Source organism: Cydia amplana, chromosome 21, assembly GCF_948474715.1.
Source record: "Cydia amplana chromosome 21, ilCydAmpl1.1, whole genome shotgun sequence".
In the NCBI taxonomy this organism is placed as follows: Eukaryota; Metazoa; Arthropoda; class Insecta; order Lepidoptera; family Tortricidae; genus Cydia; species Cydia amplana.
Window position 1 is genome coordinate 10,593,114 of NC_086089.1, and position 15,293 is coordinate 10,608,406.

The 15,293-nt window shown below is 35.7% G+C and overlaps 1 protein-coding gene across 1 annotated transcript in view; it reads right to left on the bottom strand.

The window, feature by feature from the left end:
• The window catches only part of LOC134658225 (rhophilin-2-B), a 125,453-nt gene extending 111,512 nt beyond the window's left edge, over positions 1 to 13,941 (bottom strand). Inside the window, exon 1 of the mRNA XM_063513836.1 lies at positions 13,754 to 13,941. Within this exon, the coding sequence (XP_063369906.1) occupies positions 13,754 to 13,861 (108 nt within the window). The 5' untranslated portion in view covers positions 13,862 to 13,941. The remainder of the gene's footprint in view (positions 1 to 13,753) is intronic.
• Positions 13,942 to 15,293: the final 1,352 nt, after the last annotated feature.

Here is a 15,293-nt window from a genome sequence, read left to right on the forward strand (position 1 = left end):
TAGATGTATTCGGTGAACCGCATTAAGATTTTCACACAAAAATAGAAAAAAAAATTTTTTTTTCATCAAACCCATACGTGTGGGGTATCTATGGATAGGTCTTCAAAAATGATATTGAGGTTTCTAATATAATTTTTTTCTTAACTGAATAGTTTGCGCGAGAGACACTTCCAAAGTGGTAAAATGTGTGTCCCCTCCTCCCCTGTAACTTCTAAAGTAAGAGAATGATAAAACTAAAAAAAATATATGATGTACATTACCATGCAAACTTCCACCGAAAATTGGTTTGAACAACATCTAGTAAGTAGTTTTTTTTAATTGGTCATAAATCCCCTAAATACGGAACCCTTCATGGGCGAGTCCGACTCGCACTTGGCCGCTTTTTTCTAATCGTCGTCTTGTGTTGTCACAAAAGAAAGTTCTCATATCACAGATAAAAAATAAGCTAAATAAATCAGATAAACTGGCAATTTAATCGTATTAATAATTATCACAGTAAATAATAATGATTAAGCTAAATCAATCAGATAAACTGAAAATAATCGTATTAATTCCTACCCATTATAAAACAGTAGTTACCGTATCTATCAAATCCGATCTAAAATCTGTCTACATCATGCATGACACGGAACAATCAAAGTGCAACCTAACGGTCTACAGATTAAGGTCACAAATTGAATGGACCCGAAACGGGTACAAGATTTATAAATTTTATAATAGGTTTGGATTTTGTGATCAATATTGAAGTAAGCTGATCAATGATGATGATCATGTTCGCTCGGCGATACGAGCTGCTACGGCACGGCAGTGGTTCCTTAACCTTTTCAGTCCGGTCACCCCTATGACTAACTAGGGAACCTGATTTTACACCTCCTCCCAATGGTAATAAAAAATAAAACGTGTACGTTTGTTGTTATATTAGGTTAGCTTATTACCCCCGTAAAAAACCAGTTTTACCCCCACGGGGGTAATTACCCCCAGGTTAGGAACCACTGTGCTACGGTCACCGTTGCGTATGGTCGCATTCTATCGGTATTTTTGTGGTATTTTCATTGATCCATAGAATTGTAGACGTTTTATTAATTATCAAAAATGAAAGTGAACGTATTAATAAAGCTTATCCAATCCAGTACATCTAGTTAACTAGGTACCCTAAAAAGGGGTGACTTTAGGAAATTTTGGGGATACTTTGATAGTTTTAAAACGGCCACTAAATTAGCATTATTCATTATTATCACGAACTGTTTGTGTAACAAGCTAGATTATTATACATTCTTGTTTACCTACTACTAAAAATTCCGAATAATAATATGTTACGGCTGAAAAACTGAAATTTCGAAGTCGCCCCTGCATTTCAAAGTCACCCCAGTTTACCGTAATATAGCTACGTGGACAGATTACCGCAATCACTTGCTATTGGGTCAGAGAATGCATTTGCGAGCGACATTATTTTAGACTCGGGACAAGAAGGTCTTATGTCAATACATGTATTCCTTAGACACTATAAACGAGAGAAAAATGTTTTATTTATTATTTTTAATACTTAATTGGCGGATAGGGTCGGCTGCACATAACCGTCTGTCACCGTTAAAACGTTCGCAAAATATTATTGTATGGGATGATTCATACATTTCTGCTACGTGACGTTGGTCAGTCTGTTATAGCCTGTCAGGGGCCCACTGATTAACAGTCCGCCGGACGGTATCGGCCTGTCAGTTGTTCGGAACTGTCAAATTTTTGTTCTAACTGACAGGCCAACTCCGGCGGACTGTTAATCAGTGGGCTCCTTAAAGATTAAGTGCCAGTTGCACCATCCGTATATACCAGTTGTTCCTAACCTGGGGGTAATTACCCCCGTAGGGGAAAACTGGTATTTTACGGGGGTAATAAGCTAACCTAATATAACAATACAATAAACGAACACGTTTTATTTTTTACTACCATTGGGAGGAGGGGTAAAATCAGGTTCCCTAGTTAGTCATAGGGGTAACCGGACTGAAAAGGTTAGGAACCACTGGTATATACGGAATAAAAGGGGAAATAATAAAAATTCAGCCAGATTTCGGCCGTAAGTTCATGAATTTTTGGACGTAATTGGACGTTACATTACAGCCCTAGGTCGATAACTGTGTATATCCGGACCGCATCGCCTACGTCTGGTGTACACGAGCAAGTGCGATGCAAAACAATATTATATGAATAATGGCTACTTTTACTACCTATTAGAAGTTCCAACTTCCCACGCGCCATGTGGTATAACCATCGTTTAAAACTTATAACTCTTCGAATTACGACCACACCATTGTTTTTACTAGAAAGCCCCCGAAATGAATTACGCATGTTTAGAAACAAATGCGTGTGAATTTAGCTATAACAGACCTTGTTGTTATAGTTATAAGCATTATTACGACTGCAGTTTATGTTTTTGGGGAGAGACAAATAAATAATATAGACTGGCATTTTGCGAAGAAAGTGTTTCTCATCATTGTTATAAAGTTCATTCTTTTTAAAGGCACTTTGGTGTTTGTTTAGAACCGTAGCTTCATTTATTTTAATAGTACTAAATAATTAACTAGACGGCGTGTCAGGCAGCTGCATTAACGGCGGAAATTAGAGAGAAGCGGGTATTTTTTTGACGAAAACTTTCTGAAATGATTAAGTAATGTACTGTATGTAATGTATTTCTGTCATTAACAAGGTATCTATCTGCCTTCTAAGGTATCTACATGTATTTAATTGTGCGAGAAAATACCCAATCGCTGATCACTCTCAATTCTGTTAGGTACATGTGAAAATTTTATGAGAAATACGGTTAAAGTCAGCCAGGGCAACTGCAACTATGGGACAAATGCAACTACTAAAAAATACAAGAAGTAAGTCTAGAGTTTGAGCTACTAATACCATAGAGAAATATAAGTAAAGAAAGAGTGGTAACTCCATACATCAGTTTTCTTACCAAAACGCGAGTTATATCGTAGTCAACCTCTAACGTCAAGTAGCGGACATTATCAGTTCTGCTAGTTGACAATAGATGTAGCGGCAAACAAAAACTCTAATGCTCGACAATTTTTACCAAATATTATAACCGGATTAACCGGAACTATAGTTTCGACTCCTTCTGCTTATAATATTGTAAATGACACCGTAAGATTGTGAACCCGTTAGTTTATAATCTATCGTAGGTTAGGTTAGGTTAGTTTAGTTTATAATGATATAATTATTTATTAAACCAACACAATAATAACAGCATAGGTAGCATAGGATCCACAGCGCAGGCTTCGTCATCATACAGAAAGCTTATCCACCTCAGGCTTCGTCAAATCGTTTATAATGTAAAGTCCGTCAACCAAATCTTGTCAGTAGTAAAAGGCGGCAAATTTGAAAAATCGCGGGTTAGCAACACTGTGTTCAAATAATTCCAAAACGCGTGTCATCTGTGTTTTATCTGTGGAATGTGGATCGTGAATGACAGCCGTCACCTTATTTGTTTTCATTTGGTTTTCATTCTGAATCGTTTCTGTTTCAAGAGATATTTCTGCTGTCACCATTAAATACCAATACATTAAATAAGAATAAGCAAAGCTAAGGGGCCTACAATGTACAATCATGCTCGTTGATGGTAAACATTACTAAAAATTGAGGTTATGACAAGTATTGGAAGAACTCTTTCGAACTTTTAAGATTATGTTCAGTTTTTTTGTTTTAGGGTTAAAAGGCATAAATAAAATTAAAACGTATGCCTAAATCTATCCAACAAGACCATAAATTGTGTCCTGGAAACCATCTATAGGCCCACATGTCTAATATTTTCAGCAATCGGTTGTGACTATTTACAAAGGTAAACCTTTTAAACACTATTAAGAGCCTTGATTATATCGCCGTTCTTTCGCAATATCTACCTAATCCATACATGTTTGTTGCAGGATTAAATCTTGCCCAATATAAGGCGTTCGTAGTACGTAGTATCTTTTCAGACAATACTTACCTATGGCGGTTTATGTACGTGTACAACGCAACCAAGTCTAAAAGTGACCCTTATCTTATTTACCTTTAAATTAAATAAACACCCAAATATCAGTTGTTTTATTTTTAATATGTATATTGTACAATATATACCAATCAAAAAAATTACACAGGTATGTCATATTCATCCAGAACAGTACACTAATTTACATTAACAAGTGGCATATTATATTGTAAATAACAAATATATGCACTATCTAATTATCTGCATTTTGATATGATTTTATTTTAGTAAACTTAGAAGACATAGATAGGGAACAAAGAGAATATAAGCAGTTGTTTTTGATATCTTCAAATTTGTTCATCATTTTGATTAACATTGTTTTAACATCGCTTTTAAATTGTCCGTCCATGTTTCAATTTTTTTCAATAAACCGCGAGTGACAATTTGAATTGACGTACGCAGGGCGCGCTCAGCGGAAAAAAAAAACTGTTGGTTCGATGTACATTGCTGCTTTTCTTAGCGCAATACTGCTCTTTGAGTGTTGCCCTACTTTAGTTTGCTTTACATTGCTACTGACAAGATTTGGTTGACGGACTATAACTAGCGAGATTATAATATGACGAGTCTTTACAATTTTACGCTGACATAAATATAGTTGTAAATTGTTTTAGTAGTACATTTTTCGTCAGTAGCGAAACTTATGCCATCTGGTGTCAAGTAGCTGTACTGATAGTTCCACTACCTTGACGTTAGATGTCGACTACGAAATAACTCGCGTTTTGGTAAGAAAGTTGAAATGATGTGTGGAGCTCTTTCTTTACTTATATTTCTCTATGCTAATACCATGCGCGAACTCTCTCTTATGACTGGCAAAAGTGTGCCATACAAATGGCACTACCTAGCTCTAGACTAATTTCTTTTATTTTTAGAGTCGTTGCATTTGCCCCGGCTGACCTTACCTATTCTGTATCTTTCCTTGGATATTTACAGTCTTCACTGTTAACTAGTCTGTGGCTTGGATGAGCCTATACAATGGCTTGTTTACGAAAATATCCCATTATTTTGTCTCCCTTGTCACTTTCCTTGTTTTTTGTTAATATGGTATTGTTTTTACGGTTTTCTCGTGGTTAAAAGGTTATGGGGACGGCCATTTTCGAAGATATATTATTATAGAAAGTTTTTATTTCTACGCATATTATGCTAGAAATGTATTCTATTACATTAAGAACAATTACACATCCAAATACAATTTAATATTTGTTAAGCTTGAAATTATAATATTACCTAATTAATCTTAATTTCTTAATACATACCTATTTAGAGTAAGTATGTGCTAAATTCCTGATATCTCAGTCCTAACGTTTTTTTTTTTAAACTAAGGAGCGGCAATTCCTTCCTGTACAAGTGAAACCGCGTACAGAACTAGTTAAAAAGCCAGTGAGAGTTGTTTCAACAAATTTGTCCGTCTGTCGCAACTTTCCTGTTCGACCAGTAGGTACCTATAGGGCTCGGTGTGGTAATTAGTATTTACCTGGTATCAATACTGGGTACTGTCAATATTGGCGCATTTTTTGCACATAAACTCAGCCTCACTGTGCAGAGGGGGAACGCGGCCAGTGTCCTGTAGGATTAAGATGGCCGTCTCTTTATCATTTGTCACCATGGCTGTATTGGCTGTCACGTTCTAACAAATATGTAAGTGCGAAAGTGACGCATGGCATGACAGGTCAAAAAAATGCGAGATGCTCAGGCTAATTTAGAGCTAGACTTATGTTTTTTAATCTGTGTTTTATTAATAAAAATGTAAAATACTGGGTATTTATACTTATGAGTATTTTCTAAAGGCCGAAGATTTTGTCAGTCAGTCGCATATATGTTTAGTTTAGTTTGCTTAGTTTATTAGGGTTAGGTCGATTTGTGTAAGATTGTGCCCAAATATTTACCTAAGTATTTATTTTATTTTTATTTTTAGTATACTACGTCATTAACTCATTAGTAATCATATCTTGTATAATCTTAGCATTTAATACGGGTATGTAAGTGGCAGAAAAACGAATAAAAGGGTAAAATAGTACTCTAATAAAAATATAAATTCTGACTTCTGGTAGTAGGAAGTCGATGCACTTTTAACTTACTTACCTAATTAATTACTTAAAAACACCTAAGGTGAATATGGCTAATTCATTTTAGGGACTACTTATTCCGTCGACGAGCGTAGGTATAGTTTGTCAAAGGACTGTCTCATTTCAAACATAGACAGAGAGAATCATACTATCTTTGTCTTATACTGGTATTAGCACCCAAAAGAAAAGGATGCATATAGTTTTTGTTGTTTTTATTTACTGACAAATTGGTTTGACCAACTATATATTTCTTTCATTTTCAATCGTAGGAAAAAAGTCAATTTGATTTTGATTTCTGAAACTAAAAGCAATTGCAGCTTTGTCGATGAATTTATCAATTTTGTTCGTGGTTCGAGAAAAATGCTAATGGTCGGAATAGGCCCTATGACGGAATTAGCCACCTTGACCTTACCTAATTGATTTCTTAAAAACTACCTATATTTTTTCACAATAGGTAAGTACCCAAGACACTATCTTAACTAGATGGGCCCTAAGTATTAATTACCTAGATTAAAAATGCATCAATCATGATTCCAAGAAAACGATAATTATTTCCTAAGTATTTCTAATAATAACTTAATTGATAGCAGTTATGTTAACTAGTATTGACAAGTATTTTACCTAGTATCAGCGAAGGATCAGCACGCAAGTATTTAGTAGGAAATGTAGGAATGCATTTAATTCTAGGTACGACTGGTCGGGGAAAAAAGCAGATATTCTTAATTAAAGATCTTGCTTGGAAAGTGCGAGTAAAATATTCTATTCCGTAAATAAGTAAGTGTACATTTGAGTAAGGTCATGTGGGGTAAGAGAAAATATAGTTTATTTTGCTCGGGGTACAGAATAATTAATAGGACTAGGTACAGAAGATTCACTCTCTAACAAAACGCGTCTATTGCGATAGATATGACCGCTAGGTGGCGCAAGCGCGAGCAGGCGTCCGCTCCGTAGCGCGGTAACTAATGGCTAAACACCAAAATTGGTGTGGGCAGCATGTACAGCAGCAGGTAATTGTAGCGACGCGACGAAATTGCGGAGTGAGCCATGCCTGCTCGGGGCGAGAGCAACAGTATGAGGATCCCCTACAACTGGTACAGTCACCAGCAAAAATATATGACTGTGGGCAGCCGTGCAAAAATATCTGATGCTCCATTGGAGGCATAAGTATATGACGACACTACCTCGGTAAAAATATGTGATGCTTTGTGGCCGGAAAAAACATCGTTAGTCTGTATCCGCATAAATATTGGATCGGGTCGCTAAAAAATATTTGACGACTCACAAAAATCATAATTATGTGATTACTCTCATCTGGCATAAATATCTCTCCACTGTGAATGCAAATACATCGGATGGCAGACGGACCGTCTATATATCTGACACGAAATTATGAAATATGTCATCAATCGGCAAAAACGAACCATACGGATAGCATAGAGCCTTACATTGTTTGAAGTGATTTGACAATTCACGAAAAGAGTGCAGACTTGTCATTGCATATGTCTGTCTCACGTATTTCATTTGCAATTTTAAATTGTGACATAATTAAAAATCAGGTAGACTTTTAATAGACGATGTGTAATAAACCTCCTTCTTACATAAGAATAAGAATAAGAATAGTTACATAAAAAAGAATGATGAAGAAGTCAACTTGTGAGACTGTGACAAGGACAACCAATAAGCGTTTTCGCTGCTACTCCTACTGAAAGATACATAAGACTAATTTTAGACTATCCCGTTTTGGCATTTCCCCCGCCCCTCATGCCAGATCCAGTTATATACTAGAGACAAACCAAAGAAAGTCTGCAGCGCTAGATTAAAAGTAGTTTTTAAAAATCAGTATGCGACAACACCACAGAAAATGGATTAAATAGTCTTGATACTTGTGAAATTTCTACCACATTTACCGTCTATGAAAAAATTAAGCTGTATGCACAGCTTAATTTTTATGGTAAAATAAATTTCATTCTAACAATAGATGTCACTATTAATATGTAGACATATACTAATATTGATAAATAATATTGGGAGAATGTGACATTTGGCTTCATCAAAATTAATAAGCTTTTGTAATATCCGCGACGGCGGTAAATAGGTACAGAGGGCCTACCGCGAACACCGAAGTTCTCAATATGCGAGCATCTTTCTCTTTTACTCCCATTAAGGCGTAATTAGATTGACAGAGAAATTGCCCGCAATTTGCGAACTAAAGTTTTCGGAAAAACGAAATAAACCATTAAAACAATAAACATATATTAAAAATTAATTTTAGCTTTAACTAGTAGGTGGGTCATTCTCTCATTTCGTGCAAATCGGTGAGATTCTCTCGATTTGTAATTTTTGTTTTAAATGGTAAACTTTTGAGTTTCGTCAATTTGTGGATTCATTTATTAACATTTTTCTGCTAAAGGCACCTTTGTAACGTTATTACTTTTCATTTAATAAGGCTACTGGTAATGAACTACGCGCTGGTAATGAATTCGGCCGAGATGGTAATTTTATCAGTGGACGGTAATGAAACAAACTTATGAAATCGAACATATTCTATGTATATAAATATGTATTTATCTATATACGTATGTATATCGTCGCCTAGCACCCATAGTACAAGCTTTGCTTAGTTTGGGGCTAGGTTGATCTGTGTAAGATGTCCCCCAATATTTATTTATTTATTTATTTATTATTTATATAAAAAACTGTATTTCAAGAAAATTAACACCAATTAAAATCAACAATATTAAAAACATGTGTCTTAAGCACTGCGGAGATGATCAAACCGACTTGACATACACTTGGAGTTGACAATCTCAACTTATAATGTTCAAGCTAGATGGTACATTCACCATTTACTTATCATCATTATAAGTCGAGATTGTTAACCCCAAGTGTTTGTTAAGTCGGTTTGATCATCTGCGCACCATATCACATAAAACATAGTTTTCAAATTTTCAAAAATTAGCATAGACAAAATATATTTAAATCATTCGCGTTTTGTACCTATGTAATTTTTTTTTATCGTTTTAACCCTATAGTGTGGGGTGTCGTCGGATAGGTCTTTAAAAATAAATAGGAGTTTGCAAACAACATTTTTTGATAAAGTCAATCAATTCGGAAATAATAATTTAGAAAGAATAAAAAACGGTTATTCCTTCTAACTTTTGAAAAATCGATCCAAAAAATATGGAAAAAAATCATAAAAATAGTGCTTAATAAACTCATTCAAACAAAATTAAAGCGAACTTGATAAGTTAAGCCGTTTATGAGTTATCGCTAAAAGTCTTCCCTTCTTATTTTATTTAAAAGCCTGGCAAACCTTATTTGTGACCGGATTTTCGCAAGCAACCCTATAACCACATAATAGTGACCGGAAAAAGATAGGCAACCTAGTTGATTTATATTGTACAAGTTGTATACTTTCCATTGGAACTTATTTCGTTTGTCAGACAGATCGGTGAAATTAAAAAAAAAAAAAAAAAAATTAAAAATAATTAAACATAGTTTTGACCATATTTCTTTAAGCAACCCTATTTATTTATGTTCAGGAATATATTTTCTTTCATAATATGTAAGTTTCATCCGTCAGACATATCGGTGAAGGTCGACCATCTTAGACTACAAAGGCTCCCCGGTTGGGCTCCCCTATACAGTATATACAGTTTTAAATGTTTATAACAACGTAATATTTATAATAACTAAGCCTCTTTCCATTAAATGCACTGCCTCGAATATATTATCATTACCTTCTTAAGTCATTCATTACCTTTCCCAGTAAAATTAGAAGGAAAAGAAGTGAATGAAATCGATATGAATGAAGTTTTGGAAGTTTTTGTCGCCTACATCAGTTGGCATCAGACCTTAATTTTGCAGAATAAACCATCTGAAAGGGGACACTAAAACACTTCATTACGTATAATTATAATAATGTACACTTGCTACTTACTGTATAAATCACGCGATGGCGATGAAGACTAACGAGAACCACACTCCTTCCCGACCCGAGAGATCGTATATATTTTCGCTAACAGCGGCACACGGGCGTCCGCTACGAGATCACGCGGCCAACTGACTGACGAACAATGTGTTGCATCGGCGGTAGGCGCTATATACCCTCGCTATATAGCAAAATATAGCTAATCTATTTCTCGCGTCGGTAATGAAGAAATTACTTGAACCATACACTTATAAGGCTGTATAGTTTTTATTATTTATTTCTAGCTTCTAATATTATACGATTTAAAACATAACTAAATAAGTCATTTATTGAACAAACAACGAATTTTCTATTTGTAGTATCTTAAGGTTAAAATGTAGGTCAAAGTTATATCTTCACGCGTTACATGTAGAGATGAATGAAAAAATTGGGTGTTAATTGTACATATAAAGAAAATACATATCTTTTTAGAATTGTTCATTGGAGAGACATATACTTTAGGCCCTATGTTACAACCTTGCATTCACAGATATTTGAAAACGCCACCACATTTTTGGTAAATTTCCGAAAACACCGATTTGCACGAAATGCGAGAACGACCCAGGTACCCATGCCGTGAGCATAAGCATGGAGGTTGTGGGTTCGAGCTCAAAACCCGGCTAGTACCAATGAGTTTCTCGAAATGTTAGAGGAAGTTCATAAGTATGCCTATACCTATTAGGTGTGTTCAATTTGCTGTGAAACCTTAGTCTAAACCAATATTATATTATCTAAGTAGGTACATATGGTGAAGTATTAAGATGTTTCATTCCACTTACCCGTCATCAACTCCAAATTTTGTAAATATTGTCGTTTTTCAGCTTGAATCGCCTCGTGCTGACTTTTTACAAGTGTAAAATTATTCGTCATGCGGAAAAGTAACTCCCGCACGCCGGTTTTGTAAGGTTTCACCATGTTTATTCCGTTCATCACAAAACACAATGAATATTTAAACGATTTTGACAAACACATACCATAGTGCATGACGTTTACTGACTGCTTAAAAAACATTGCCATATGTAGTTTTTTAATTCGATGTCAAATTATTGCGCTGCAGACTTTCTTTGGTTTGTCTCTAGATTCATGATTGCAATACGTTACGATTCAAAATTATATCCAGTTTATTCCGTCAAATCGATGATAGAATATAATGTGAGACAAACATATACAATGACAAGTCTGCACTGTTTTCGTGAATTGTCAAATCACTTCATACAATTTACGGTTCTATATCAAACATGTATGGTTTGTTTTTGAAAGTCGATAACATATTTGTGATTTTCCAACGTGTCAGATATATAGTAGGGCTTCCAAATACCGGACTTCTCACAATACCGGTATTAATACCGAAACTGTCTTCATCAATACCGGGATCCCGGGATCCCGGTATTGGATATGAATCGCTTAAAAATATACAGTTTTATTAAAAAGGGGAATTAAAAAGGCTCACTGGAATACCAGATATGTCCTAAAAGCTATAACAACAATAAACAATCAATGCCGCCATCTGCAATAATTTTATTTCACACTCAAGGTTGGCAATAATTTTATCCAATTTGTTGACTTCACCTCACCAGTTACATTTGTAGTCCAACTTAACCAACCAGACAACATTTTTTCAAATTTCCGTCAAAATTGGTTTGCCATTATTACAGTTATCCTTGCTTTTTATTTTTTGATAAAATTATAACAACTAATTATGTTCATGTTAATGTCACTATCATCATATTCATCACTCACATAACTTCAGGATTCATCCACCACCAACCACTAAATATTTATATGACGCATTAGGCAACGATCTTGTTTCAATAATAAAATGCGGGCTAGAGACCAGTTAGAGTTAGACCAAGTAAAGTCTGCAACGATTTTGATAGCATACGCAATTACGCAGTATACAGTGCAAGTGTTATGTGTACGTCATAATTTCATAGAAGTTTGACATTTAATATAACACTTGCACTGCGCGTGCTATCAAAATCGTTGCAGACTTTTCTTGGTCTAACTCTAGATGCGTCTGGCGTTTAGTAAGCTTTTTGATACAGCCGAATATAATGGGTTTAAAGGGTTTATACTGCGCATTTCCCTCATTTTTAAAATACCGGGATCCCGGTATTGCCTTTAAAAATACCGGTATTGAAAAATGCGTTTAAAAAGACGGGATCCCGAAATACCGGGATCTCGGTATTGGAAGCCCTAATATATAGGCGGTCCGTCGTCCATCCGGTCTTTCACAGTGGAGAGGATTATGCCAGATGAGAGTAATCACATAATTTTGATTTTTATGAGTAATCAAATATTTTTAAGCGACCCGATCCGATATGTATGCGGATACAGACTAACGATATTTTTGCCGGCCACACAGCATCACATATTTTTACTGAGGTAGTGTCGTCATATACTTATGGCTCCAATGGAGCATCAGATATTTTTGCACGGCTGCCCACAGTCATATATTTATGCTGGTGACTGTACAAGGCTTCACTTACCCCATCTACCCTGTGTGGTTACCACCAGTTTGGCACTGACATAAACGCTATCGAGAACGTAACTTACATTGAATAATTTTACGGTTTAGACTCACTTGTTTTAAGTCACTTGCGAGACATGTTTCGGAGAGCCTAGATGTTGCACTGTTAGTGCTTGAGAAAGGAGACCTAGGCTCTCCGAAACTTGTCGCGCAAGTGACTTATAACAATTGAGTCTAAACCGTAAAATTATTCAATGTTAGTATGTCTCACAACAGTTTAAATTCGATTGTAACTTACTTTCTATGCATCTCGCTCGTACTCGCATATTAGTACGAGGGAGATGTATAGAAAGTAGTCCGTTCTGACACTGTCAGTGACTCATGGTACGGGTACCTTCTGCGAAAACGGCGAACTTCAAAACAATACGGTTCGCATGAATGGAATGATTGCGAAAGGCACCATTGCCGACAACGCTCTAGTTCAGTTTTTGTTGACATTCTGTCGGCGGCATAAATATCCACACTGTCACCTTATCGCTAATGAACAGAGTCCGAGAATGTAAGTACAATGCGCTGCAAAAGTGCATACTCAATTTATGAATGAATAGCAAGATGTGGTCGGAAACAAATATTTGTGTAAGTACTTACTTACTAGGCATCTTAATTTTAGACGCTAGCAATGACAGCATAAAGTTAAGATTATAATTCGAGAAAATAGAGGGAGGAGCTTGTAGATCTACGGAAGTAGGTAGGTAATATAAACCTTTATAGTAAGTCTTAATTATCGATTCAAGCCGTATAAACCGTGGTGCCCATAAGCGTCAACATGGCTTCCACAGCGGGAGCAAGCGTGTGGCTCGCAGGCTTTCAAAGTTTTCAAACCTAGCCTGACGCATCGGCTACACGCACGAAGCGCTTTGCTTCCTCTTTTCTTATGCGCACTGCGAAGGAATGGAATTCCTTGCCGGCGTCTATATTTCCGAGCTCATATAACCCGGCAACCTTCAAATCAAGGGTGAACAGGCACCTTCTGGGCAGGCTCGCTCCATCGTAGGCCACGGCTTCGCCTCGGCTAGTCTGTGGCCATGAGTACTTAAGCCCATTTATAATTTAAAAAAAAGTGACGCCAGGTCTAAAAGGGTACCAATGTTCCGCAACGGCAAGGCGCGCAGCCAATGCCCTGACTCGTATAAACTACTTTTACGTGTAAAAAAAAAACTTACCCGAATAAAAGGGTTCTTCTTAGGCAGATCATGATCCACCTCGTCCCTGGACTCGTCATCCGCAGAGTTGACCCTCACGCAGGTCCTATGCATGGTCAGGTCACCCATACTCGCCACTCATCATACACAATCACATACACGACGCACTGCACTCGCTTTGTTGTCGGCTCGCGGTTCGTCCTTTAAGTTCACACTCTATTTTTCACTCACTGCACTCGCAATTATTGTAGGACTCGCGGTTCGGGTTTTAAGTTCACTCGCGATTTCACTTTTCACTGTGAAGTTTTCACAGATTTTCTACTTATAATTTTCACTGTTTAAGGTATAATTTTAGATGTTAGGTTAAGTAGGTATGTAGTTTCACTGTTTTCTTTCACTGTTGACCTGTGGACAAAGAACATATCTGTTTAAAGATAGTGCATACGTTTTTCACCAGATTAAGCATTACGAAGGGTAACGTACCTGCTTGGAACTATTTTTCTATAAGTAGGTAGGTACCTACTTAGGTATAGTTCGTTTTATTAGCATCAGAAAGAAGGTAAGCGATCTTAACATGTCTTTTAATTGAAAAACGCTTTTTAAAAATCAATAACTATTACTTATGAAAGCAAAAGAATATAAATAATCGTATTAGATTCATAATTGTTACATACTTGCCGTGACTTATAAAAAAAAGTGTTTTTCAATAAAAAGACACGTCAAGATTGTTACCTTTTTTCTAATGCTAAAAAAATGAACTATAGGTAGGTACATTTATATTTTACTAAGATAAGTTTACGTCCGCATACTGTTACTTATATGAGTACAATGTAGCTATGTATATTGTTAAACATACTATGTTTATTTGTTTTATATTGATGTCATTGTTCAAACATTTTGTTTGTTTTGCGATTCTTATCTTATAGTCTAAGATACGGATAAGGTATTTCTATCCTCACCTTTTATTTGAATCAGACTGAGGCCCGCGAACCACTTCGTTTGTTAGTTTGTCTATAGGTCTTGCTAATTCAAGTGATAGAAGCAAATAGACGAAACTTCGATTTTCGAGGTTGATAGTCATGATAGACCTCCAAAACTGAATAGTTCTCAGATAATAATCATAAACTGAAAATTTTCCTGAGTTGCCTATCCTTATAGTTCGTTTTTCGAACAATCTTGACGTGTCTTTTTATTAAAAAAACATTGAAAAGCGCGTTAAAAAATTAGTTATAAACCAAAAGAATGTAAAACCAAAAGTATGAAAGCAAAAGAATGTAAAAGATCGTATGATCTTGAAAAGAACGTACGTTGGGGGAAGGAAGAGTAAAAATATCTGTTTAAAATATCTCTGCATTGATTAACTCTAAGAAAATGTTTTATTTAACATTGATTATTTTTGTCGTATTATTTGGTATTGAATAAAACACACAGCTACTATCTTCGTCTGAAATAAAATAACTGATGAGAGTAGAAATTAATAAAATTTATCACGCACTATAAGTAATTGAGTAATTAATTACACAGTACATCATGTACTTAATAATCTGCATAACCTATATAG